Source organism: Ixodes scapularis, unplaced genomic scaffold (assembly GCF_016920785.2).
Source record: "Ixodes scapularis isolate PalLabHiFi unplaced genomic scaffold, ASM1692078v2 PGA_scaffold2__306_contigs__length_199485367, whole genome shotgun sequence".
Taxonomy (NCBI): Eukaryota; Metazoa; Arthropoda; class Arachnida; order Ixodida; family Ixodidae; genus Ixodes; species Ixodes scapularis.
In genome coordinates this window covers 25,250,350-25,277,908 of record NW_024609857.1, presented here as the reverse complement: position 1 = coordinate 25,277,908, position 27,559 = coordinate 25,250,350, and the positions used below count along the sequence as shown (strand labels likewise).

General features: G+C 45.4%; 1 protein-coding gene and 1 non-coding gene across 5 annotated transcripts; one reads left to right on the top strand and one right to left on the bottom strand.

Annotated features, from left to right (window-relative positions):
• The first annotated feature begins 1,615 nt into the window (after positions 1-1,615).
• On the top strand, positions 1,616-27,179 carry LOC8031410 (myotubularin-related protein 9). 4 transcript variants are annotated; one of them, XM_029985917.4, is made up of 16 exons: positions 1,826-1,940; positions 2,026-2,091; positions 2,660-2,822; positions 2,917-3,076; positions 3,158-3,309; positions 7,795-7,923; positions 9,082-9,238; positions 14,481-14,585; positions 15,748-15,837; positions 16,737-16,862; positions 20,285-20,532; positions 21,381-21,465; positions 22,434-22,503; positions 24,538-24,637; positions 24,752-24,879; positions 25,214-27,179. In XM_029985917.4, exons 1-16 carry the CDS (start codon positions 1,903-1,905, stop codon positions 25,284-25,286), a joined length of 1,890 nt encoding a protein of 629 aa, XP_029841777.2. In that variant the 5' UTR covers positions 1,826-1,902; the 3' UTR covers positions 25,287-27,179. The 4 variants fall into 4 exon arrangements, with proteins under 4 accessions (XP_029841778.2, XP_029841777.2, XP_029841779.2 ...); XM_029985918.4 differs by lacking the exon at positions 15,748-15,837 and having other exon boundaries at positions 1,616-1,940; XM_029985919.4 differs by lacking the exons at positions 1,826-1,940; positions 2,026-2,091 and adding an exon at positions 2,285-2,400.
• On the bottom strand, positions 13,755-13,836 carry Trnaf-aaa. Its single transcript has one exon. It is a non-coding gene; the product is annotated as a tRNA-Phe (tRNA).
• Positions 27,180-27,559: the final 380 nt, after the last annotated feature.

Genomic DNA, 27,559 nt, shown 5'->3' with positions numbered 1-27,559 from the left:
CAGACACGGCGGAAATGCAAAGTCAGCAACGGATCTGGGCTTTCAGAATATATCCGACGTCGTGGAAATTCTTGGTTTGGTATTTAAAGCTCGCATAAAAAGTTATCTATATGTCTGGCAATGCATATGCTTATCCTCGTTTTAGGGTTCTCCTCTGCAGTCATCGTACATCGTCCTATCATCTGCGTGATGATCTTTTTTTTTCTTTTTCCCGATTAGATTATTTATTGAAAAGGGGAACTAAATAAAAACATTCCTCTTTCTTTTTGAAGCGCAGCTCGTAGGCGCCCGTTTCCAGCTTGAGCGGCGTCGCCGTCGGCGTCGGCGTAACCACGCGGTGCATTATGGGTAAATTTCCCCGCTAAATTTAGCGGAATTTCCCCGCTAAATCTAGCGGCAAATTTCCCCGCTAAATCTAGCGGAAAAATTTCCCCGCTAAATTTAGCAGAAAAAATTCCCCGCTAAATCTAGCGGAAAATTTCTCCGCTAAATCTAGCGGAAAAATTTCCCCACTAAATCTAGCGGAAAATTTTCCCCGCTAAATTTAGCAGAAAAATTTCCCCGCTAAATCTAGTGGAAAATTTCCCCGCTAAATTTAGCAGAAGAATTTCCCCACTAAATCTAGTGGAAAATTTTCCCCGCTAAATCTAGCGGAAAAATCTCCCCGCTAAATCTAGCGGAAAAATTTTAGGGGGTCACGTGACCCCCCCAGGTAGGGTGACCAGACGTCCCGTTTTAGAGGTCCGCTTTTGCCGTCCCGTCTTTTTGGCCCAATAAAGTATCATGTCCCGTTTTCGCATGAGTGCATAGTTCCGAAATTGGCACCAAGCGAGTTGAAGCAACCCGAAACGAGTTGAACTTCCCATATAAGTGCGCAGACTTTTACGACCGAGTCTTTCACGATAAAGTCCTTAGGAAACTTCAGTCGTTGACAAAATACAACCACACCAACGAAGGACCCGATGCAGGACCTTCCAAATGAGTGCATGCAACTGAACTGTGAGTGTGACTGTTCCCTAGGCCCTATAGGGCTTAGTGCAATATTGTAGCGTCTTGAAATAAGAGCAGTTATTTGATGAATTTTTTTTCTCCCAATCTCAATCTTAATACCCCCCTTCGTCACTGGGGATGTCCCGTTTTCTGCCTTGAGGAATATGGTCACCCTACCCCCAGGTCACGTGACCCCCTCCCCGAGATCACAGGGGGGGTCACGTGACCCCCCACGTGAACCCCCCGGAACCCCCAAACCCGAGGTCACGTGACCTCGGGGGGGGGGGGGGGGGTCACTTGACCCCCTTCCCCCGAGAACACGTGACCCTCAGTAGCCTCCCCTCCTCCTCCTCAAGAGCTGCGCTCTAATTCGGTGTTACAGGGAGTTGTAAACGACTTTCACTTTTTTCTCTGGCGGCACTCTTGTCTTGCTACAAAAAAAAAAAAAAAATGTTCGAGAGAATCTTGACTGTTTCATGAGTCGAGTCCCTCTCTCTACTTTTAGTTTTTGTGAGTTGAGTCCCTCCCTCTACTTCTAACATATTTAACATATTTACCTACTTTTTTAAAAATTTTACTTTACTCGTCATTTTGTACGGGTCGGTGTTGTGGGCCCACTAGTTGCATGGGCGTCAGCCTTCCCCCAACACCAGCACGTCTGTGCATTTCTACCTCCCAAGTGCAATAAATAAGATCAAAAAGGTCAGGAAGGGTCCACGCGCTGTCGATCAAATGACAGAAGGAAGAGAACGGTACCTAAGAAACTAAGAAAGGCTAAACAGCTGCGCGTCCTGCGCGTTGGGCCGGTTGGGCACGTGAACGTGAGTGAGCGAGTACACCGAGCCCCGAGCCGTTCACGCGACAACAGCTGGGCTGCTGGAACCGTTGCAACGATTCTCACAGTGAGGCCTCATGGAAAGCAAGAGCACAGAATCCACCCTCATCAAAAGGTAACAAAGGGCTTTGTTCTACTCATCATTTCTTGCGAGATAAAACCTCTGTTAAATGTTGTTTCCATATGTTATTTTTTTTCAGGGATGGATCGGTGTCTTATTCGAAAACGCCACTGGAAACCACTGTAAAGCGACTAAACCCATCTAGGTGAGCTACTCGGAGTCACCCGCGTCTTCCATCTAAAAAGGATTTAAAAACTCTAAGCTAGGCGACATTAGAGTCTAGGTGACACAAGCGACCACCTATTAAAAAAAATGAATAAAAAAGCTAATTGTCCATGTCTTTAGCTGATTCGGGTTTTGAGCGAAATCCGTAACAAAATCCATAGCCAGAAGTTTGCCGCAATGGCGTCGCGCATCGGTGCGCTGTTGGGCGGTCGTTCACTCCACTATTTACTAGTGTCGCATCAATAAATATGTGAAGTGGTGAAGCTTATAGTTGCATATTGTAAAAGGGGTGAGTAATTTCGTCACGTATAATTGTTACTTGACAATTGTAGTCGTCTAACGCGAGCTAAACTGCTGTAACCAAGAGCTCGCAAAGGGGCTCGGGTAGGCGTTGCAGGTGTTTGCGTGCAGTATGTTTGGCTTATGTTTACGGTAGGGATCGTCGTGTGAGCTCTCTGTACGACTATATACCATTTTTACGTGTTCCAATTTCGTTGACATTTGTTAAGCGTCAGTGTTCTCGTTATTTCGCGTTTCTTTTCTCGCAGAATACGCCGCAGAAAAATGGAGTTCGCCGAACTCATACGGACCCCAAAGCTCGACAGAGTTGTTCTTCACAGACCCCTCTGCGCTAGTGTAGAGGGCACACTTTGCATTACCAGCCACCACCTTATTTTTTCGTCTCGTAGGCAAGGCAACGAGGAGTTGTGGGTACGTGGTTATCGTGTTACTTTTGTTGTAGGTTGAGTCCGCATGTTTACGTGTGTGTTTTTATCTCTAACTAGCTTTACTGATCCCTGTTTAGCTGCTGCACAGGATGGTGGACAGCGTGGAGAGACGTATCGGAGCCTTGTCAGGATCGTTGTTTCTGAAATGCAAGGATTTTAGGATTCTCCAACTGGACATTACGGGTGTCGAACAATGCCACAATGTGGCCAACTCGATAGAATGCCTCTCTACGTTGGGTAAGAAGTTCTTACAAAGATTTTTAGAGGAAAAAAAAACGGTAAGATTTTACACTAAAGCTTTTTTGCATGCTCCCCTAGACAATGTCAAGGTGTTTTATCCATTCTTCCATCGGGCACTGTTCGACATCATGGAAGACGGGTGGTCTGCATTTACAATAGAGCATGACTTTGCGAGGATAAAGTTGCTGTCTGACGAATGGAGGATATCAACAGTCAACAAGGACTACTCTGTAAGTTTTGATAGCCCTTAATAATGATGCAGGTACGGTCGTCGGGGGCAAAAGTTTCTGGACCACGGGAGCAGTGACGAATAACCATTGCTGCGCACTCTGATGGCGCAGCACCTGCTGTCAAGACCAGTGTTGGTATATGCGCATCCGTCCATACTTACAGGGATGCCGATTCTTTAGTTTTCGGCAGCCACGCCGCGATTCTGAATAATTTTCCTCGTGGCTCCGCTTCGGAAGCATCCGCGCCTATCTGTGCACAAAATCTGAGCAAGGAAGCCACGTTGGCCGGCTGGCCGCGCCTGTAGTGGGAGAGAAGGGATTCGCCGATTTTGCAAGCTTATACTGCGAGGTAACTTTCTTTACCTGATAACGAACAATATGATGATTGATTATCGCTCAACAATGTTGACTCTTGCGAGACTGTTATTGTAAAGTGCACTCGAAGATAGAAGACTGATACTCATTAAAGACACCTTGCGCCGAGCACATTGCAGAATATCGCAAGATGCCAGGAGCCGAGTCGCCTAAGCTTTCTCACGTGAAATAATAATTTACTTTGACCTTTGCGAAAGAACAAGAGTTGTAAGTAATACTTACGAAAGACAAAGTGTTGGGCCGGTTGTTGAAAGCCATTCTTGAGCATGAAAGATTGGTAGCATGGCGGACGCTCCCTGGCTCGCAACAGTGCCTCATTCACATTGGTGGTTGAACCGCATTTGCAAAGCGGTTCACATGCATTTGATGACGAAAACGAGCAAACCCGCTTTGCGGTTGTGGTTCAAACACGATTGTGAAATCAGCATGAAAGAAGAGTAAGAGACTTTCTGTGCAACGACCTGAGCTGGTGGCATCCCTCAACGAGTCTCTGCCTCGACGCGTGGAGCAAGTCATTTCAGTGAACGGTAATTTTACCAGTCATTAGGCAGTTCACCTGCAGAGATCAGCTAGCAAAAGCATATGCTTTTTTTTTTTTTTCCGCTTTATGTGAATAAAGAAATTACAGTCTTGGGATCGGAGTAAGGTGAAGAGAGTTGCCGCCGTGTGAGCTTGCTAGATCGGCGAATCCTCCTCCTGGGTGATTCACAGGTGCGGCTAGCCAGGCCAGTCGGCCGGCGCACCTTCTTAAGGCTATACTATATTCCGACGTTGAGCTTAGCAAGCGCTGCGTAGTGCAGCACACACAGAAAGAATGGAAGGTGCACGTTCTGCACTACACTGAGTTAGCTGTGCTAAAAGTCGGGAGTATAACAGAGCCTTTAGCTCGTATCTCTGGCGCAGCTCGGTATGGATGCTTCCGAAGCGGTGCCACACGGCAAGTTATAGAGAATCACGGCACAGCTGCCGGAAACGAAAGAATCGGTATCCCTGCGAATATGAAAGAAATGCGCATGTGCCAAGCACCACTCTTGACAGCAGGTGCCGCGACATTGTGGAATGCTCTGTCTCTTTTGCCACTGATTCTAGATAATTAGAATTGCAGCAGCACCGCATATCAGCGTTCCGTTGTGCGTTAAAAATTTTTAGCCTCAGGGGGCCTGTTTACGAGAACAATAATCCTGGGCAGGAAATAATTGCGTTCCATTGGGGGAATTTTAAGCCGCACGACTGGCAGATCAGGGTTGCCAAGCAAGAAGTACCTACATGCTCCTTATTTGACAAAATGACTATGGCTGGATGGCCCCGACACTTTAAAATGATAGTTATATGAAATTCTCTCCATGAATCTGAAGTGATCCGAAACAGCTCCGTGCTTGCGTCTTTATCACGGTATATGTGAGCACGTGCTTGCATGCTCAAAAAGACACCAACAAAGAGGTGCTCCAAAACTGTGCAACTGTGTAGCGTCTCAAGTGTTTTGTTTGTTGGGTGTTACTGCGAGAGGGAAGATGTATTATGCACTACGCATCATACTTTAAGGGGATACGCTCCCCGAAACAACTTTTTTTTTAATTCTTTAACTAGAGACATAAAAATTCAGCCCTTGGTATAGTTTTTCATGCAGATTTCAAATATGTATTGAGTTTTCACCTAGCTACTATAGTTATCGAGTTATGAAATACACAATGCAAAAAAATAGCACTTTTTCCGGGAAGTTTTTGATAAACTAAATTTACAAGAAAAGTATCATGCTGTATCTTATTTGACTCTTCAGAGATTGCAGAGTGCTGATATCTAGCCACACTTTGCACAAAAATACTAGAACTATGCAAAAAAAGTTTGTGCTCTGTACCTAATTATTTTCAGTCTACCTTGAAACAATAAATAAGAAGTTTCATAACTAATGCTGATAGAAAATTCAGTTTCAATTAGATATCAGCCCTCTACATGTCTTGAAGAACATCTGTACCAAATTTCGTTACTATAGGTTAACTATAAGTTCACAAAAGGCTGCCCGGAAAACGTGAAATTTTCAAAAAACGTGAAAATGAGAAAAACAGGTTTGAAAGTTTGTGAAGTTTCTATTCATTGAAATGCAAAATGCAATCATTTGCATAAAATCTGGCCACAATGGCAAAATGCACTGACAAGTTTCTAAAACCCTCCAGCACAATAACTTTGTCCCTCCTGGCTCTTGCGGGTTGTTTCCTCACTCTGGGCCCTCTTCACTGTGCTGCGTAAATGTGCCCTGGCTTCCACTGTTTGCTAGGTGTTCATTTTCTTGATGCGCGTTTGATCGCAATGGTCACCATGCATGACCAAATCTTCAGAAGGAAGTACTCCAATCTCTTCCAGCACTCTTTCAAAGCCTGTATGGCCTTTGTTGTACCAAAGTACAGCAATCGCTGTGGCCGTCTCCACAGTATTTCCTGGAGGCGAACTTGGTTTTTGGGCACAGCAGCCATATTTTACTATTGAGCGGAGGAGACGGCTGCCGCCGCATGCGAAATGGCGGGTGGCGCGTTACTTTCGCGGCAGAAGGACGCAAACCACACAAATTTTCGCGACTTTTGCCCGGTTCTCACGTCACCACTGCTCACTTGGACGCATTTTTAGATATTTTCTTGTGCGATTTTCAGCTTGATATTTTCAGAAATGAAAGGTTATAGTCCAAGGTCGGCAATGCAACAAAAAAGAAAAAGTGAAATTTTTTCAGAAAATTGCGACTTTTCGACCCACGTCTCCCCTTAATCTTTACCCTACCATGGACAAGCTGGGTCTGTCTGCACTGTTTGTACCACTCCTCCTGAAGATGGGCTGGGCTTGTCCACGTTGAAATAAAGCCCACGTCCCTTACCAACAGCGAACTGGGCTAGTCGACGTGCGTTTGGTGTTTTATGCCGTCATAAGATGGCGCACATGATCTGGCAAATTTCTAGTTTTAGCCGGAAACTGGTTCAACGCTGGCAACGAGGGCTTAAAAATGGCAGTGTCCACTTCTGGAAGCAGTGCCCCTTGTGACAAAAATGCGGGAAAAATGAAGATTTCCTAATGCATCTTCCGATTCAGATGACGAGGACGTAAACATTTTGTCCGACAGTGACAGTGAGGCCGCAGAGCTGTTTGAACCTAGCTCCGACGACTCAGATTTTGAGGAAGACATCATGTTGGTGTGTTAACATTGTGCGAGAGTCAACTTGGAGAAGCCTCCCCCTGTATTTCCGAATTTTCACTTCAGAGCTGTGCCAGGCATGAATGTTGGCGTAGCAAGTGATGAAAATTGTTTACGCTACTTAGAACTTGCCATTAACATCCAATGTTAAAATGTCAAAATAAAAAATCAGTATATATGTATATATATTTTTTTTTAGATTATTGCAGTAGGCAAAGGGTTAATGGCTCAAAACAAGATTGAAAGAGTGTAAACAGCACTTAAAGAATGCAGGACCTATCTTGGTGAATATTGTAGCCACTCAAGCCTCCCCTACTCGTTCCGCATTTGCGGCGCAGTGATTGGCCTAAGCCCTGCCTCAGTGCACTGACAAGAAATGCAGCGTCCTACAAGCTCACCAAACTGCAAGTGTACTACGCTGAGAACACTGCTGCAGTTCACTTTCGTCGAACGTGTATCACAATATCAGGAGTTGCAAAAGAAAATGCTGTTCCGCCAGAACAACCGTGACCTGCATGTCTATACGGTCGTCTCAATCTCAAAGGTGCATTTCCCTTAACATTCTACTGCTTTTCCATGCAAATCTGGCTGTAATTAAGTTTTCAGTTCACTGCGAGCTGGCTGGATCTGCTGCGGAAACGAGCGGTTAGTCAGCTGACTACGGAGGGTGTTTCTAAAGCCATTGAAAACCACAATAAAATAACATTGAACAGCGTCAGCAGATCCTAGAAAGTCATAGTATCATGCTGGACCATACACGGAATATTTTGAAACATTAATTGAAATCCCCAATCTTCACCAAAATCATTTGCCCTTTCGTTTAAGAAAAAGAAAAAAAAAAAATTACTTCTGAAGTTGAAACTGGGAAACACTATGGCAGAGGATTTGGCAATTACAAAATAATGCAAATTCTTCCAAATTTTTTTTCTTTTCAGGTTTGTGCCTCATATCCAGATCGAGTTATTGTCCCGAAGAGTATAGAGGACAGCGTCTTAGTTGGCTCCGCTTCCTTCAGGCAGTCTGGGCGTTTTCCAGTGCTCAGCTACCTACACAAGAGGGTCAAGGTGAGCTCAGCATTTAGCAGAAGTAAGAACAGAAACATGAATTTTACTGAACAAGCTCTAATCCAAATCTGTGATTTTTTTTTTTGCCATTGAAATTGATTTAACAGTTCATAAACCAATCATAGCAACACTGCTCGTCTTCGACACCTGCACTGAGGGAGAGAATGTATGTAAAGAAAGTTATAGAACATAGGATACAATCTTATTTTCATGAGTAACAGTGGCCAAAGTAGAACTAATGAAAATTGTAGAAAAAAACAGCCACATCTCCACGTGGTGAATGATGTTGATTGGGGCGAAGCTCTAGTGGTGCTTGTCTGCGTAGACGCTGAGCCGCAGCATGCCGAGCCTTTCATTCGTTTTCATCCGTCACGCTGTGGTCAAATGCTCAAATGCGTATATAACCACGTTCCATACCAGACATTCTCTTTCTGACATGGATGAAAACGAACGAAAGGCTCAGCATGCTGCAGCTCACCGTCTACGCAGACAAGCACCACCAGAGCTTCGCCCCAATCAACATCATTCACCACATGGAGATGCATTTTTTTTTTTTCCCAACACGAGCACGTGCTTACGTGCTCGTGAGCACGAGCACCTGACGCCGGACATCGGACGGACATACGGACATGGCTAGCCCCTAAGGAGCTTTGCCCATAAAATTTAGCAAGTGTATTTCGCCTCTTAAAAATTGAAAAACAAGTTTAGTAAACAAAAATGGGACGCAGTTACGTAGAACCCTGAGATAGAGGAAAAGACGGGTCAACACAAACACAAAGTCTGGTTTTTCTGTCATTTTTTTTTTACCTGTCTTGGGGTTCTTTGCAAATTATGTTTGGTTTATGCTATCTTGTTTGTGCACTTGTTAAAAATTGGAATTCGTCTTTCTAGTGTTCATAAGGGCCAGTTCCGAAAACCCTCTTCTTTTTCATGGTTGAACATTTGTTACTCTATCTTGGTGTTCATCGACAAGAGAAAGCAAAAAGCCCCTTTTGTGGGGATTTTGGAAGATCGGCGAGTTGCGCATGTAACAATGTAGGGATTACTTGCCTGCTACATTAAAAGAAAGAAATTGAGAGTAAAAACTGACAATCAGCTTTTGAAAAAAAAAAAAAAAAAGGAAAGAAAAAAGGTTAAGTACTGTAATCTCGTTGGCAGACGGCACTACTGAGGTGCGGTCAGCCCATGGTCGGAACAGCCATGCGCCGCTCCAGGGACGACGAAAAGCTGCTCGACTCTTTGTTGACGAGTGGAAAAAAAGGGTTCATCATTGACACTCGAACGCAGAACGTTGCTCAGCTATCCAGGACAAGAGGTAATACATTTTTTTTTATAGTTACACCAATACAGTTTTAACTGTGCAGGATGTCGTGCTTGGCCGTTTATGCAGGGTGTCCAGCAAGACGGTGCAAAAGTGTCAGTGTTTGTGTTGTGACCAGATCATTTGTGTACGTAGCACTACTGTGAAATCCCGAAAGATGCCTCACGCCCGAAAGATAGCCCACCCCTACTTTTGGCTTGATTTGCTCTATTTTTTTTAAACACCGAAAGATAGCCCACTCTTAGTATTAGTAGTGATGGGATCATCGGTGGCCTTGGTGTAAATGCAGCTAGTTAGCTATGGCGGGATATAAGCGAACATTGCTGACTGGGAAGTATAGTCATCCTTACTTTATTGCCCATCGCCACCATAGCAGTCTTGAAAAAGACACTACCTAAGAAATAGCAATTTTTTTTTTCTTGATTGTACACTTATAGTTAGCCCACTCCAGTTTTCACTTGATTTGCTCTGATGTTAGGTGGGCTATCTCTCGGGATTTTATGGTATGTGTTCTGGAAATTTTCTCATAATGACCTGTGAAACTTACCTTGTCTATGATATGTTTGCTCCTGTGCTCCCCCAGTCTTTCTACCTGTTATACAAAAGAAGACTACATGCTGTCACAACATATGTGGGCTCTAATTGTTGCTTTCAATGACGATTGTGTGGAGTTCTGTGCTACACAAGCCTTCAGTGAAGCTTGGGGCCTTTTCTTATTAATTCAATATTGCCTTCATTATTACCCTATTTGGGTAACAATTACACGAGGGATAGAGTACTGAAAATTGCGATAGTGAAATACAATAACAAATACACTCAAGAACAACAAAAGTCACAAGTACATTCAGGAACAACATAGCCATACTTTGAAATTAAAGGGGCCCTGCAAGGACGTTTTTACTGGTTTTTAATTTGCACCGAACCTGAGCGCACTGAACTTAGTAACTTAGTGAAACTTTTCTTTTCTCGAAATTCGCTTTATTTTAAAAGTTATAGGCAAATTAGAATTACAAAAACAAGCAAAAAATAACCTCCCTTATGACGTCCTTGGTTGCTTGAGTGGCCGTGAACTAGAGGAGGGGTAGTGAGCTACGTGAGCGCTCACGGCTGCCGCGCTCCGTGTCGACGGCACGAGAAGGCGCCACTAAAGCATGTTCTGGATAGGCTGTATGCAGTGGGCAGCCAAAGCGGCTTTAATTGCATTTGCTGCGCGATTAAACACTTATTCGGCATGACACTTCATTGGCCACAAACGACAGCAAACACGGGGTAAAGATCAGTTCAGAATGGGAGCCACTTCGCGCTGCCATACCGCGAAACGGCCAAACCGCAAGACAAAGCTTCTCGCCAAAGGCCTTCAGAACGTTCTGAGCTGGTCGGATCCTCCTGTGCATACGACCGCAGCGCCGCCGCCGCGTACATCCGGGACCTTTCCGTGTCGGCGCCTGATCCCACTACTCCTTTCTAGTATGCGCCGCCTTTTCCACCGCTTGGTGGCGGGTATGTCGACGGGTCATTTCTTGTTTCCATACTTTATAAACTTCATTTGTTTCTTTTCTGATCTAAAATACTGAACAAAAACTACTTTTATCCATAATTGAAACGGTTTGCGCCACTTATATTTTGTATTTCGACCAAAAAGAAGCTTTTAGCGGCTCTGACCAGTAGTAAGCCCAGGACCAAATACGTCACATTTTGCGCGCTTTCGGTACCGCGGGTCGCCCTCGTCGGTGGAGGAGGTTTCCGCGTCGTCCGGTTAAAATATGACGCATTGATAATTAGTTACTCTCTCCGTGCCCGCTGGCTTGCCCGAGCCCCAAGAGACGTGGAAACCGCAAAAAAGGTAGACGCTTAAATATGATTGCAGGGCCCCTTTAAGAAAAGTTATGCGTACAAAAAATAAACTAGGAACACATGATCACTTCAGTGTTATTAACACTGCTCAGGTTCCAAAAGTGTTGACTTTGTTGGCAGTGACTAAAATAATAATAATAATGCTTTATTTGATCTGTGCCTCAAAACAACCAATAGGTTATAGTGTGGTGGCACATAAAATATAATACAAAAAGAAAAATTCATAACGATGTCTGCCACTGTTACAAATTACGGCGTGGGTCAATAGCTGAAAAGATATAAATCAAGCTCTCGTTTAAAGACAAAAATATCTTAAAAAACATCATCGTAAGGCCACAGATTCACTACCACAGATTTGCATCCGCACCAATGGTGACAATTTCGAACCCGCAGAGGGATAAAATACACTCGTTCCTCTAATAGCGTGAGCTGCCACATGAAATCCTAGCGATGACGCCAGTTCACTTTCTACATGGCCGTGAACAACCGTATGTAAAAATAAAACATCACGAGCAGTCTGTCTTTTAACAAGTTGCGCAAAGAAAGTTCTTTAAGAATGTATCCATAGTCGTAATAACACCTCCTCCCAAGATACCTATCATAAACAATTTAAACAAATTGTTTTTTAACCCTTTCGATTCGCTCTGCATCAGCTGCAGTCAGCGAATTTCATGCAATACTGCAAAACTCAAGTCTGACTCGCACCAAGGAGCAAAATAAGCGGACGGCACATAAATAATTGGAAAAGTTATGCGTCACGTATGATACCATTCCCATCGCTCGATAAGCTGAAGCAACAATGTGGCTAATATGATGATGTGGTCGGGCAAAGGGTTTTGTCTAGAAACGTCCAACAAGAGGGTCATTGACCTTTGAGTTGCTAGTTGTCGGTGAGAAAGTGTTATAAAGAAAAGCCCAGCTTTCCTGTGCCTTGTGCAGCAGGCAGTGAAACTTGTTGGTGCTAGCTGGTGTTTCTGGAAGGTAATTTATGTGGCAATAATCTAATTCAACAACAAAGGCCTTTGTTGTTGAGAGGTCTTTTTTTTATTTTTTTTTTAATACGGAAACGTTTTAGGCTTTTTGGACCCTTCCTCAGTCTGTTATTAATGCTCTTTATAGTCCAATGCTTTTGGCACGTCGGCACGCTGTGTTCGGTTGGCAATGCCACACCGGTCAGTAATTTGACCCCTCTCTGTTCAACCTTGTTTGATGCGGTGGTAGTCATGCACTGTTCGAAAAGCATGTGCAGAGGGGGGAATCAGTGGCCGAGTGGACTAGCGCACACCAGCTCGGAGCACGTGGAGCGAAAGCTTGCGCTGCAGAACTCAGGGATCCTGGATTCAATCCCCACCCCTGCTAAAAGACCCCAGGCTAGCAGTTGTACTGCACTGGCTACATTTCTCATCTACAGCTGGAAGACAAGTTGCCCATTGAGGCAGACTAAGTTCTAGGCTGCTTAAACATACACACACCCAATTTTTTAGCATGCACAGAATGTTCTGCGACAAGCATGCCGACTGACATCAACTTCATTAGGCTTTGCCCATGCTGCCTTGGTGCCAGTCCGGAGAGCAGGCATGATGCATCCTGGTCTTGCAGCCCTACCTGTTTGGAATGAAATAGAACACGTTTTATCTCAGCGTCAGCATGTTAAGAGTATGCCAACAACCACTGGTCACATCAGCTGCGCCAGACTATAGAGTGCCCCCTCTTCACCAAAATAATATTGCCATGCCACACGTGTGGTCGTGCATGTTTCGTTGGATTATACATGTGTCTTTAGAGTTTGTTAGAGACTCTAATGGACTGAGGGAGTGTCTTCCAGACCTTAAGTGTTTCCATCTTCACAAAGGATCCCTCAGTGACTAAGGCCATTATTATTTCATTGTATACTCATAAGAGCCTGTCTTTTTATCCAGTTGTAGGTCATAAGAACAATCTAGCTACAGCTGGGCAATAAGTTAACAGCTCCACTTTGAAGAAGTTATATCTAAATTTAGGAAAGCCATAGTTTGTGAATAACCTTTTATAAGAAATAGCATATGTCTACTGCCTATTGACCATTTAGCCTCGTAACAGACGAAATAGGCACAAAGGTAGCACATGATACTCTGTAAGAGGTGGAATTAGCTTTTTATATAACTGTACATAGCACGACACTGTTCGCACAAATATGCGATCACCGGTTTGTTTACTTGTTCACTTAGAATTGAAAGGCCATCATCAAAATTACTATTGTGGTGGAAAATAGTCACCTAAGCGGTAAATTTTTATGTCCACTGATATCTTTTCTAAGTAAAATATGAAGACATGCCAATGTCGCATTCACACTATTAGTATTGTGTTGTGTACATACATTTAGTGTACATAAACTACTAAAATGGGTCCGACCGCATATGTATGGGAGTCTCTGAAAATAATTTGACATTGCATGCTCGCAGCTTTTTGAAGCATTGAAACAAAGCTATTCAATAGGTAAGCCAGGCTTGTTTCTGGCAGTCAGGGGTTCAGCTAAGTCTTGCAGTTCTTGTGGTATGGGTGTGAACTGGAACTGTTTTTTTAGGGGCGAAGCTCCTTAGGGTCTAGCCTTGTCCGGCGTCCGTGCTCACATCGATTGCATCCCATCTGTCTTCTTAAAAAAAGAAAAAAATGTTTGCGCAGTCAACAGGATTCAAACCTGTGCGGGGAGACCCCGATGAATTTTTAGACCATCGCCTTAACCATTCGGCCACGACTGCGGGATGAGTAGGGGGCTCTGAGATGTGGTAGTAACTCAAGAGCCGGGGATGTCATGGATGAAGCGTTGCATGTAGCCGCTCAACGTCTATACAGGAGAGGGCGCTGCAGTCAAATGCGTATATAATTGCGTTAAACTTTGCATGCATTGGCTCAACGTTTATAGACGAGAGGGCACTGCAGTCAAATGCTCAAATGCATATATAACCAGATTCCATACCACACATTCTCTTTCTGACATGGATGAAAATGAACAAAAAGCTCGGCATGCTGCGGCTCAGCGTATCAGCACCACCAGAGCTTCGCCCCAATCAACATCATTCACCACGTGGAGATGTGGTCATTTTTTGGCCTCTCGATTTCGCAGTCGGGAATCCAGAAACTGATTGAAATTTGGACTGAGCACCAACATTTGTTGAAATTCTGACAGTTGGCGTTCATCAGACATTAGCTCTAGTTTACAGACAAGACATTGCCCCCAAGTTTAATTATCAAAGCCAGGTGTGTAATAAGCAAGTCCCCACATGGCCAATCACACGAGGGATTGTTGGCTAATTGCCTGTTGGATCAACTTTACGAAATAGCCTTCATACCCTTGTTTTTGGCAGACATTGATAAGGTGTGTCCATTTCTCCACGTTCCAAAGGAGGCGGCTTTGAGCCCGAGATGCACTATCCAATGTGGAGGCGTCTGCACAAGCCTATTGAACGTTACCATGTGCTGCTAGACTCATTGTCCAAGCTTGTTGAAGGTAAGCTTGATTTGCGTTTGTCCTCATCTTGTGCCGTAGCTGAAACATTTTTTTTTCTTTTCTTCTCGTTGATATTGAGTGTGCTCATCTTGTTTTGTGTGTTGTTACTGCACACAAATACTGCGACGCTTTTTCAGTCTCTGCATTCATTTATTGACGGCGTAGCTGTTTAATTCGGTTGGTTTCTGAGCCGTGCTGTGTCCACTTTTTTCCCTCTTTTCTGTGCATTTCGGAATTTTGTACTCGTTCCAAGTTATGTATTGTCGTTCTGATTTTATTGTAGTACTCTAGCTGTTCCCCCTTTATTCTTTTTCTTTTTGCTTGAATTAGTCTTTATGATTCAACATTGTTTTGTAAAAGCATGGAAGGTAGAGGGGCCTCCCATTAAAACTGAGTATAACCATTATTTCTAGGTTTCCTTCCTTTTTTTTAAGAAATTCACTTTTTAGAGAGTTCCCACATATTTGGCCACCATGTTCACCATTTTGCCATCTCAGAAAGTTGTAGTGTTTTCAAAAATACCGCATTAGCAGCAAGTCAGTTACTGTGTTTGCAGTCGGTATTACCTGCAATGAGTCATGCGATATAGCTGGACGATGACGGAACTGCTACTTCGTATAGACTGCACACTAAACATGTTTGCAGTCACGTTTTTCATACTACTTACTGCTTTGGAGCTTTGTCTAATTGTGTATATATAGAGGGACTGGTTTATTTTCCTGCTTAGTATATTGTGCACTTCAGCTTCCTAGAGAGTCAAACTTGCTCTGCTATATGGAACTGGTTTGAAGTCTTTCATGCTGTAGATGCTGTCAAATTCATATTTCTAGCTTGAAAAAGTGGGGATCCAAAGCACCAATCTCTCAGAGATTTGCTCAGTCTTGCCTCAAACGGCGTAGCCACGGTGGATTTTATACGAGTATTTCAATCCATAGACGAGGGCGATGAAAGGCGAATGAGCATGCAGTGGCATGAGTCTGGGCTTTTTCTTACTGGGGACCTGTACCGAGATTTGACTCCAGCCGTCCCGAGCCCGGAAATTCGTCTCCCTGAAAACTTGGGAGCTGGTGAAAGCTTGATCAGCTTTGGAGGTGGAGTGGATAAGTGGTGTCGCATACTCACGAGTGGTTTTCTCCTCTTCCTTATATATTTGCATCGTAAGAAATCTATCCACTGAGCGATGGGATGAGCACTAGCCCAAATGGAGCAGTTGGGATAATGAGCAGTTTGCCATTTATGTCAAGATGGAGAGGCAAGTTTGGGTTTCATGTGCCGAAGCTTTGCAGTTTGCCCGGCCAAGCTTTCATTTCCTACTTGTTTGGTTGCTTCGGTTTGGTTTGGAGGTTACCCTGTCTCCCTTCATTTTTTGTTTTTCTGCATGCATGTTGGTTTAGCATCTGATAAAAATGAGCTGCTCTTTTTCTTTGTTTATGTGTCTACCCTTAACTTTTTTCTCATATTTTTTTTTTAAATTTATTATTAGTATGCAGTTTAGACCCTTGCCGGTCTTGACGTCTTGGTGTGGACATGCTATATGATGCACCCATAGCATTGTGCTTATGTTAATTTGGTTTGCTTGTTTGTGGCGAACGCTCTTTTTTCATACGATTCCTTATTTTCATTAACTTCTTGTATGACCGAAGGCGTGATTTCAGGATGTTGCAAAGTTTGTGTTTCAGTTGTAGGGCCAGTATTTTCTGCAGTTTGTGGCCTTGGCGGGAAGCACATCCGAGAGGAAGAACATTTTGGACGCTGTCTTATGATTGTTCATAGTACCTAAACGCTTGAAACTCGCATTATGGGTGTGAGACTAGCACTCAGTTTCACAATTTACATGCCGTGCGCACGACGTTGCATATTGAAACGGCCAGGGTTGCCGTCACATTCTGCACTCAATTCATAATATGTACCATCGTTCGAAGGTCTATAGATTTACTTTCTCGATTTCACTTGCAGAACTTTACTCAAAACCACACGAAAAAACTAGCCGAAGACATTCCTTGTCACTTAGCACAAAGTTGCAAGCACATATCAGCAGAAACCACTTGGGTAAACATTGACACATACTTTGACGGGAGAAACACACACATTTATTTTCTTCTGTGCAAACAAGTTGCGAAACGAACATGTTCTCGTGCTCGACTGACGCAGCCGTAAGCGACACTGGAGTGAGCATGGACAAGTGGCTGTCTCGGCTGGAGTCTTCAGGATGGCTCGGCCACATCAAGGACGTCCTCACCTGTGCCTGCTTCGTCGCACAGTGCCTCGATCAAGACGGTGGGGACCACAATCTCTTAAGGCTCGTTCACACTGTACAGTTTGCTTACGTTGCGTATGTTAGGGGAGCGCTTGTCTGCTTAAAGGGGCCCTGCAAGCCTATATAAGCGTCTACCTTTTTCTTGTGGTTCGGGCAACCCAACGGGCATGGAGGGAGTAAGTAAATATCAGGGTGTCATATTTTAACTGGATGACGCGGAAACCTCCTCCTCCTACAGGGGTGCCCCATAATGACGAACGCGCACGACATGTGACGAAATCGTGACATTGTTGGTCCTGGTCAGCTTTTGCCTTACGACTGGTCAGAGCCACTAAAAGCTTTTGTTTTTAGTCGGTGGTGCAAACCATTTCAATTAGTTATGAAAGTAGCTTTTGCTAATTATTTTAAATGAGAAAAGAAACAAATGCAGTTTAGAAAGTGTGGAAACAACACATGACCCGTTGACATACTTGCCACGAAGCGGTGGAAAAGGCGGCGCAAACTAAAAAGAGGTACCGTAAAATACCGGGCCAGCACCCACTCAAAATTTTGAGATATTCGCGAAAAAATGGGGGAGGGGCACTTCTCCGGTCATTAATTTTACTTATCAATGTACTCAGCATATTTTCTCAAATCTTACAAATTTGGGAATGGGCGCTTTACGTGGAATGGGCGGATGCGCGGTATTCTATGGTAGTGAGATCAGGCACCGACGCGCACCACGCATTTCTCTGAAGCGGCAAGCGTGGAAAAGTCCCGGATGTACGCGGCGGCGCTGCAGTCGTATGGGCTGGAGGGTCCGACCGGTTCCGAGCGTTCTGAAGGCCTTCGGTGAGCAGTTTTGGCTTGCGGTTTGGCCATTTGGTGGTTTGGCAGCGCAAAGTGACTTCCGTCCTGGACTGATCTTTTACCCCGGGTTCGCTGTCATTTATGGCCAATGAAGTGTCATGCTGAATTAGATGCCGAATTGACAAATGGGGTGTCAGTCAGGCTATCACTGGCGGAAAGGTCAGCAGCCGTCGCTGTTCTCAGTACCTTAGGAGGAAGAACACAAAAAAAGTTTGGGGACAGAACTTTCATCGCTAGGATAAGCTCCTGGACGAAATATGTTTGACGTGTGAGGTTCATTTTGAGTCGTCATTTATAATGCTAGACTTCGTTCACATTATAAACGGAGAAGAGGTGCGCAGTCCCCGTGAAAAGCCAGAGCTCTTTCCGGGCGCTGACGCTGCTTCCGAATGCTCCGAGCTACCTGTCAAAGAAAGCGTCGCAGCCAAGGCCCTTCAATCGAGGAAGCAAAGGAATGCTGATGCTTCCTCGGTTGATGCTAAAAGAAGGCCAAGCACTGCCTCTTTAACTGCCTGCAGCAGCACCACACCGGCTGCAGCCATTACTGGGGCGTTTGATGAAACCTGTCTGCCCGAAGAATAGTCCACACTGTGTGTTTCCTCCGAGTACTGGAGCTGTCACCGAGTTCCGAGCCTCAGCGGGATTTTTTCACGAGACAGCATGCCTGGTGTTGTATACACTGTGCATCTTTGTGGCCCCATGGCTGAAGGAAGACGCATTGTTAGCTGCGGCAACTTCACCCTGTTTCTAGTGACAAGACTCCTGGTAGGCCCACCTGCGTTACAATACTCATGCTAAGTGCAAAGACACTCGGGCATCGAGATGCCGCCCAGCAGAGCCGTATATGGGGAGAGTTTGGTCAGTCTATGATCTTGCCGCCGTAACGCTCTCCTCCCGAGTGAGCCAATCAGCACGCGGCGTAGAGCGAGAGGCATGAGCGCATGCGCGTGAACTCCCGGCTGCTCCCACCTGAGTGGGGAGGGCCGCCATCTTCGATCATTCTCCGGGCGGAATGCGTGGGAACGGCATCTAAATCTTGATATTGCCTTTTATATCGCTGGCTCTGGCAAGAAAATGAGTCTTTTATTCCTCGGTGGGTTAAAAAGCTAATAAATGAAGATTTTTCGGCGTATGGCCACAAACTTTTATTCAGGCGAAAAAGAAGTCGGCCCGTAGCAGACGAGGCGTAGCCCCAGAGCAGTGCTCTTCTCCGACCAGTCTCCGACAGCGTTGCTAAAAGATGGTGGTCGTTTCCGCTCTGCTCCCTTCTTTCTCTCTCGCTCCTTCGGCGCTCTCCTCCCTTTCATTTACTTTTCTCCTCACCGGCGCCTTCGTCGCCACACCCACTGGCCGAACTCTCCCAATATACGGCTCTGCTGCCCAGGAAATTGGTCTGGCGGCGTTTGCCTTGCGCGCGCCGAGCATTCGTGCTTCGTACCACGTGCAAAACGAACACAGCCAGAGAAATTGCGACTCTGGTGTCGCGTTTTTCTTTTGTGAGGTTCGGAGGTTCGGACCTAAAACGGCGAGCATTTCGAGCCATAAAGCTTCAACAAAGAGTGTTTAGTCGCGCAGCAAATGCAATGCGAGCCGCCCCGGCCGACCGCTATATCCACCCTATACTTTAGTGGCGCCCTCTCGAGCCGTCGACACGGAGTGCGGCCTCCGTGAGCGCTCGTTGAGCTCACTACCTCTCCTCTAGTTCAGGGACGTCCTGAAGGAGGTTATTTTTTGCTTGTTTTTGTCATTTTAGTTTGCCAATAACTTTTAAAATAAAGTGAAATTCAAGAAACAATTTACAAAGTTACTATGTTGAGTGTGCTCAGGTTCGGTGCAAATTAAAAAACGGTCAAAAAGTCGTTGCAGGACCCCGTTAAGCCGCCGTCACGCTGCTCACACATCATGTGGAAGACACGGTGTTCGCTGCAGGCATGATGAAAGAATCGGCTGCGGACACTCCTTGGGCATGTTCGAAGCACGTCTACTTCAGGCATTTGTTTGCATCAAACATGTCTGCAGACAGTTTTTGTGTGACCAACGTGCCGGAACCGTCAAGCAAGAAAGAGATGCATTTCTTAGACAGTGTCTGCTAGCCGTGTTTTGCATTCCGTGTTGACGATGCGATTGCGGCTTTACGCCGCGGTCCTCCGGGACGTCTGCGGGGCGTGGGTTGGAAGCAGAGTGGTATTCGGCTGAGCCTCGCGTTCTCGCCAATCGAAGGCAGTTTTTCGCCAGACGGTGATGTGGCACTCTCATCCGATCCATGCCCCACGTTTGAGTCCTTTGGCAACACTAAAAATTCGGCACTACGGGGCTTCTTATCTTGCGGGTATGCGGAGCACAAGTTTGTTTGCTTCTTGTACGGGGGTTGCAACGATGTCGGAACGCCGGGCTCCTATTTTCTGACCGAAAAAAAAAAAAATGGTGGGTAGACCTCAAGGCATCTAGCATTAAGGTCTACCCCGGCGTTGTTATGACGTCACTACGACCCCTGCACAAGAAGCAGACGTCTAGTTTTCCACATTATCTCCGCTCCCGTTTTCGTGCCCTGCCTCCGTCTGACGAGAACAAACCCCGATCGTCCGGCAAACAGAAACGTCTGTGGTGGTGCACGGCACGGAGGGCATGGACGGCACCCTGCTGGCCTGCTCGATTGCGCAAGTCATCCTGGACCCGGACTGCCGAACGGTGCGGGGTTTCGAGGCACTAGTGGAGCGGGAGTGGCTCCAGGCGGGACACCCATTCCTCCTGCGCTGCCAGCATGGTGCCTTCGCGCCGGCCGGCACGCACACCAAGGACCAGAGCCCCACATTCTTCATGTTCCTCGACTGCGTGTTTCAGGTTGAGCCTCATGCTTTCTCTGGCTTTGGTTTCCTTTTTTACAGCGACGGTGGTTAGTGGGAAATAGCGTCATCGTGCTTCGCGGCAACTCCCGATGCCCCGAGCGTGCGTCGGAAAATCAACGAGCATGTGCTAGGCCAGGCATTGGAAAGAAACGCCCTTTCCTTCTCACTTTGACCCTGGCTGTAGCCAACACCCCGTTATGAGGGCATTTGCACACAACCATTTTATCTTGCGCGCCGTACCGCTAGACATCTGAAAATTTTTGTACAAGGTCCGGAAAACACAACCCTGAGTTATGTCACGCCGAGAAAGCTCGTTGTAGACGAGGTACGGATCGGGCATGGAAGTGGAATTGAGAGCGGAAGCGAAAATGGCGTGAAAATCCTCGGAGTCGTGCTCAGGAGGTTGCGCAGAGACGGCGACGCCATCGCAATGATAACAAATTACGCGAGCACCTAGCTGCGCTCGCTGCAATGTACGTTACGCAAGAAATTTAAATTTCCGCTCTTATTTTTTTATGTTTCTGGAGTTCTAACGTTCTTATCGAGGTTGTAGCGTTTCTTGTGTTCCTTGACTGTACATTTCGGGTTGGAGCGTTGTACTTTCTCTCTTTGATTTATTTTTTTTTTTTTTTTGTGCCTGAAGTTGCGACGTTTTTTGTGTTGCCAAAGTGGTAACGTTGCTCGTGCTACCGAAGTTGTAGCATTTCTCGTGTTGCTGAAGCTGTAAAAAGAATTTCTCTGTTGCAAAAGTTGTGAAAGGGGATGCGCAGGCTTTGTTCGCGAACGTGCGTCTATCGCTCGAGTAAATGCGATAGTGGGCATTTTGTCATTTTTGCATTACAGATCCATCAGCAGTTCGCATGTTCCTTTGAGTTTAGTGAGAACTTCCTGATCATGCTGTTTGAGCACAGCTACTGCTCTTCATTTGGTGAGTGTTGCAGCCCTACTGATGCTAGATCTCCTGACTTGAGGGAAGCATGCGACTTGCTAATGTTAAAGGGGTACGAAAACGAAAATTGAACTATTCAAATTTCGCTCGGAAATGAGTCAAGCATGACGGATAATAACCGTAAATGATAATCGCACGTTTGTATTTTGAACGACTGGCTATATTTTTCGTTCTAAACGGTGCACTCGAGCAAGCGCTCGAAGAGAAGCAAATGGAGAGCGCGATGCGTCATGGGATATCCGGCGCAAACAAAAACAGAAAAAAAAAGATTCCCCGCATTCGTGACGTAGCAAGGCTGGCGTGGTTATAAGCTTTGCCTTCGGTGGCGTTGTCAGCGTTGTGGTGGTGTCAATGGCGTCAATGCGTTACAACCGAGCCATTCGAAGTACCCGTGGGATGACGAGCGTGTGACTGGTCCAAGGAGCACGTAGCTTCGACAGCACTGTCAGCTTAGGGGTGAACAAGGTGGGAAAAGCAACTTTTGTTCAAATTTTGAGCGACGGGCTAATCTTCTAGGGGGAGAATGGCTGTGTTCGGGTGCACAAACGAGGTTCCGAGCAAAGGGGGAGTCCCTCCTTTCCGTCTTCTTGAACTGCTTATTACAATGCGCGATTTGTGAGCTGAGGAGGAAAGCTATGAATGAAAATGTTGAATTCCAAAGAGCGAATGGAACTTGCTACGTCATGACTACGTAGCAAGTTCCCCAACGTTGCTAGATTATCTCCCAAATAGGCTCAACATGCGTCCACCAGGTGCACATTGAAAGATCATTTAATTAGCTTTAAAATTAGTTTTCTTGTACCTTTCAACGAAAGACTGGTATTTTTGAGGTTGTGCTGCAACATGCAACATATAAAAGCTAAAAAATGAGCGCTGGAATTTCGTTTCCGTACCCCTTTGAGATGTCCCTTGAGGTCGTGTAACCTGCTTTTGTATTCGCCTTTCAGGGACATTTCTCTCCAACTCTGAGCGGGATAAAAAAGAGCTGAGACTTCCAACGAAGACTGTTTCCCTCTGGTAAGTTGAATACTTACCATGGTGTTCCCAAATGGAAGTACATATAAGCTTATGAACGAAGCCCGCATTTGCTGGCTTTCCTGCAGAGCATGCAGAAGACAACCAATTTGTTTATGGAAGGAGAACAGCCAAGGACGAGGCACTGATCATATTTAGACTCAAAAAAGTATGATTGGTGCTGTAACTCTGAGCATGCAAACGTCGTGTTCAACATGCAGGCTGCTTTTTATACCCAAATGGCATTGGTGCCTTGTGATTTTCTTGGTTCCTTGCATTAATACACCTCGCAAGTGGGCTCATTTTCGTCTTCTGTGCATGAGAAAGGAAGTAGCGGTGACGTCAGAACGCCGAGCCCTGATTGGCTGATCGCGACCCCCTATCTCAGCGTCGTCTGCTCCTTTGCAACGTCGTCTGCTCGCAACATCGTCTTCGTTTGCTTACCTTTCCTGCGACTTTCGGAAGTGCAGGTCTTTACGAGCGAGCTCGACTTCGTCTTTCAGAGAGGGCAGACGAAATAACTCGAGCGGTACGCTGTTTTTGTCTAACAATTAGCAGACGCGCATCAAGGAGGGAAGTCAAAGGAGTCACTGGCGAGGTGTCCTGAGGCGCCGAGGTTTGTTTGCTAAGAATCGAGAGGGTGAGCGTGTTAGTGTCCGCAAGTTCCCTCCCAAATACTTTTTCCCTCCTTTCGTGTGCGGCGAGACCCCTCATTCTTTAACGGCGTCGGCGGGTTGGCGCAGTTAACGTCGTCTGCTTTACGTCTGCTAGTCAAAGCGACGGCTGCGTCTGTCGGAGATTCACCGCTTTTTCACCGGCGGAAGTCACCGTTGCCTCGGGAAACAAGGAGATAACAAGAGGAAGAAATTGACCTCTTAATCTAAAATTGAGATCAGCGATCAAAGTAGGGTTCACAAGGGTCGCGCGGGCATATTCCATTCAGCACGCCAGCCGGTCGTGGGGAGACGTTCGCCGAGTCGCGGAATGCCTGCTAGGCCTAACTGCCGAAGCTCGCTTGGTCGCGTTCGGTGGAATCGTGGCCGTTGGAGCTTTTCTCGGGTGTTTGTGAATCCAGCGTTCTTGTTCGTCGTGGTCTGCTTCAAGTACTTCTTTACTTTTTTCTTGCTGCTTGAAGTCGGGACGTGTGTGAAGCGCACGTAGAAAAACAAACGTCCGTGGGTCGTCGCGACCGCGACGCTGTCGGCCATGCTGATTTGATCGTAAGAAGTGCGTAAGACAGCTTCGGAGCTGTCGTAGGATTTCGTCGTAACCTGCGCAAAACATACGAAAATTTTGTTTCTTGAATACGAATTTGTTCTTAAGTTTTGTTTTACGCACATTTTTGGCGTAAGATCATTTCGTGCGCAAGAAGCAGACGAACTTGCCCTCCGCATAGTAACAGGGAATGGCGCCCTGCATGTCCCATGGAAAAGCAGGTACTGTATTGTTGTGCAGGCTTCGTTCTCAAAGGGGGTGTACCATCTGTGGTAAAATAGAGTACTTTCATATAATGCCATGAATACAGTCTTCAGTAAAGCAAAATAAAAATATATAAAATAAAATTAAAAAAAAAAAAAAACTTCTAAATATGAATAAATGTCCCTTATGTGTGTGCAAAAAATGTACAAGACTTGTGACCTTTGAGACTAAAGTCTACAGGTCACAACTCACGGGGAAAGGAGTATTAGGAGATGAGTATGCTACCTCCTACCATTTTTTACTTTCTATTTAGCCAGAAGTAAGAAGCCAATATGTGGAAGTTACTCCATATCATCAATTCAGCCAATGTTCTCGAATTTCTGCATGCTTTTAACAGTGCAAGTATTACCTTCAGGTTAAGTTCCAGCATTCTGCAGAGCATTGTTTAGAAGCTAGGCAAATATTTATCTTTCTTTGTCAAGCATTACATATTGTTGCATTTATGATAATACTGGAAGGTGATATTAGGCTGCAAATAAAACGATACAGGCCTTGCACTTGTGATAGAACCGGATCTGTCTATTATACTGAGAGGTGTACAACTGGTGCTCATTTCAGGTCATATGTAAACCGGCCAGAAGTATTGCCGACCCTTTTGAATCCCATGTATGACCCAAACAACAGTGTGATTTGGCCCTCTGTGGCTCCACAGAGCCTGGTAAGTTTGATAAAAATTGTTTTTTTCTCGTAACACACACTTCGTACAGACTTCGGCAAAAAGCCCTTGTGAACATTATCCTCCGTGAGCGACTCCTCGCTATTCTCTGCCCAGGTGCTGTGGCCAGGAGTATTCCTTCGATGGGTTTACAATCAAAGACCTCAGCAGGAAGCTTGGGTGACCATCTCAGAAATTCGAGACCGGGACAAAGAATTGCGTTCCAAGGCCATAAGACTGCGAAGGTATGCTACTATTACTACAAATTACAAACCTCATGTGCAAGAGGGGCTTTAGCAAAAATAGTTTATGTATTGGCAAAAGTGGGCTATTTGAGTACTTGGGAAGGTATCTTACATTTTGATTAGTTACAAAAGCAGTTGTCTTAGCTCGACTGGGAAGAAATTTGTTGCACATGTTACTTTTTCTTTAACAAAACTTGCGTGCGTTGTTCCATAAAAAAAGGGAAACGAGTTTACTCATACCCATTCTGCATGTAAGAAATATGTTCTGTCGTATGTTTACCGGCGAACATACTCGTGTGGAGTACAGCTTTCGCCTGTTGCACGAAACTTCCAGGCAACTGCTGGAGCTGGAACAGGAGGCGGTTGTCCAAGGGCTTCTTCAGGACTCGCTGTGCCTGCTCGAATGACATCCGAGGAGGGGCTCGCTGCCCTCTCAGCGAGAAGACGTTGCGGCAGCAGGGCCCAGCAGCAGCTCCGGCACGTCTTCGGAAGCAGGAGTACCCTCGTGCTCTAGAGCAAGTGCCACGCACGGTCAAACACCTTCCCACCCCGTGCCGTCTCGTTCGGCGTCCGTGTCTTCGTCTGCTGCGTCCCCGTCGCCTGCGGGAACACCGTCTCACGTCAGGAGGCTGCTGCGAAGCCTGCTCCACTTGAGTCTCGACAGCCATTCAAGCGGACGATGGACGCCCGACCTTGCTGCGATGTCGTTCGATGAACTAACCTTCCGGAGGGGCGACGATTGAGGCGGGGGACCAAACTTGCAGTTAGTTTCTTTCTGAATTGCCTTGTCTGCTCGTCTGTGAAGCTCTACTCCCGTACCACTTTAAACTACCCTTTTTTTTTCCTCTCTTTTTTTTGGGGGCGCCACGTCATCTCCATCACTCCTTGTTGGACTCCGTCTTCTTTTTTTCTTTTGCACCCGGAATTGTTTTTGTAATTGCCGGCACGGTCGTATGTCACAGCATTGAAATTTCTGATGTGTGTTATCTCCGTCTGGTTTGTTGACGTCCCTAAATGAGCTGTTTGGTGTTCGGTGTCCTTAATTTAAGAAGTCTGCAACAGCCGAGAACTTGGACACTGCATTGAAGAGAGTCCTTCCTGCATTTTCGTATTTGCTGATTGTTGAACTGCTTGGAAAGCTCTGATGCACTTGTCCTGGGGACTGTAAGAGTATGGGGAGACCGAACAAGTTTTTCAGGGGGGGGGGAAGGAAAGGAGGGGGAGAAGTGGAGGAGGAGGGCGGAGGATGCAGGCTGCTCCATTTCTGGAAAGCAATAGAAAGGTTATGGGGAGTTGTGAAGTGTGAGAAATGTTTATGCGCATTAATGTAAAAAAAAAAGCTAGAACATTGAAAGGATTGCACATATGTTGCAGCTTACCTCGCAATTGTTTATTATGTTCTGTACAGGCAGAGTCAAAGAATGTGTACTTTTAATGCGCCTTTTATACCCCCGACCGATGCGTCCACAAATGTTTCTCACGTGGCTTTGGGGAGCACATTTCAGAATATAGTGTCTATTTGTGCTTCTGTTGTCATAAGTGTGTGCTTGTACGAGACACACACATAAAAAATGTTGACATATCTGAGCTGCATCATAAGAGTGCAAACTGCACGAAGTAAACGCCTAGTGAGGGTGGAATCGGGATATGATTTAAATATTTTAGCAGTCACTCCAGACCTCTCTGCTGTCAGTGACCATTGCTATTGCTATTCTCCTCACTTCATTGTGCGGGTATATGCCAGTGAATTAAACTGAAATTTATGTAAGCCCCAGATGTGCTTTTTGTTTTGTTTATACATAAATATATAGGTTCCTGTTTTCTAGGCCTTTCGAGTTTTAAAAGTGTTGCTGCATCGTTAAGTGCAGCAACTCAGTCTTATCCCCTGGATTCACTTGGGGAAGAAGGGGCTTGGTCTTTTGGTTTAAACCAGCCTGTTATACAACGATTTGATATGCTCGGTTGCTTGCTTTTACCTCACACTTTTGGTGAGCACTGTGCTTATAGCCGAACTCTGTCAAACGCGTTTAACAAGATTTATAAATTTTACAGTTGATCAAACATTTTTATCCGAGATGCAATTGCATAGGTTTGCATTTCTGCTAACCTTGTGTTGTGGTGTTTTTTTCGTAAAAGCTCTAGTCGGAGTGGTTCGTAAGATTGTGCTGTTGGCTTTTGATCATTTGAATTTTGTGTGGCATGTGCGAACGTGTAAGGGAGTTGTTGCCACCTTGAAGCGAGAGATTGTGAATTCTAATCAATAATGTTCAATAAAAAGTTTTTCCACTATGCACAACTTACATTGGAGTCGTCTACTACATTTTTTTTTATTTGTTCTGGAAGGATTTTTTACACATGAGCACCTAATAAGTATTGTATCTAGGCATTGTTGTTTGTCATTTTATGTTTCAATACTGTTCCACAAAAGAAATTATGCATTCTCAATATGGTCTCCGTAAGACTACACGAAAACGTTTGTGCTGCAAGCACTATCGTTGGCCTGGTTGGTCTATGAAGAACACCGAAGAGCTTCTGCTTCTAGATTTTCCCATAAGAGGGCAACTCAACACCAACAGATGGCATAGCCATGGCAATCCCCTTTCACACAAGGCACGGTCAAACATTGAACGATCATTACCATATACAGATTATATGTTAGTATGTAATGGTTTGGGCTTGC

Coding starts and splice junctions, on each gene's coding strand:
- LOC8031410 (XM_029985917.4), top strand. CDS start 1,903: ATGGAAAGCAAGAGCACAGAATCCACCCTCATCAAAAG. Junction 3,077..3,157: donor AGAATGCCTCTCTACGTTGG/GTAAGAAGTTCT, acceptor ATGCTCCCCTAG/ACAATGTCAAGGTGTTTTAT. Junction 14,586..15,747: donor ATTGTCCAAGCTTGTTGAAG/GTAAGCTTGATT, acceptor TTGCATCGTAAG/AAATCTATCCACTGAGCGAT.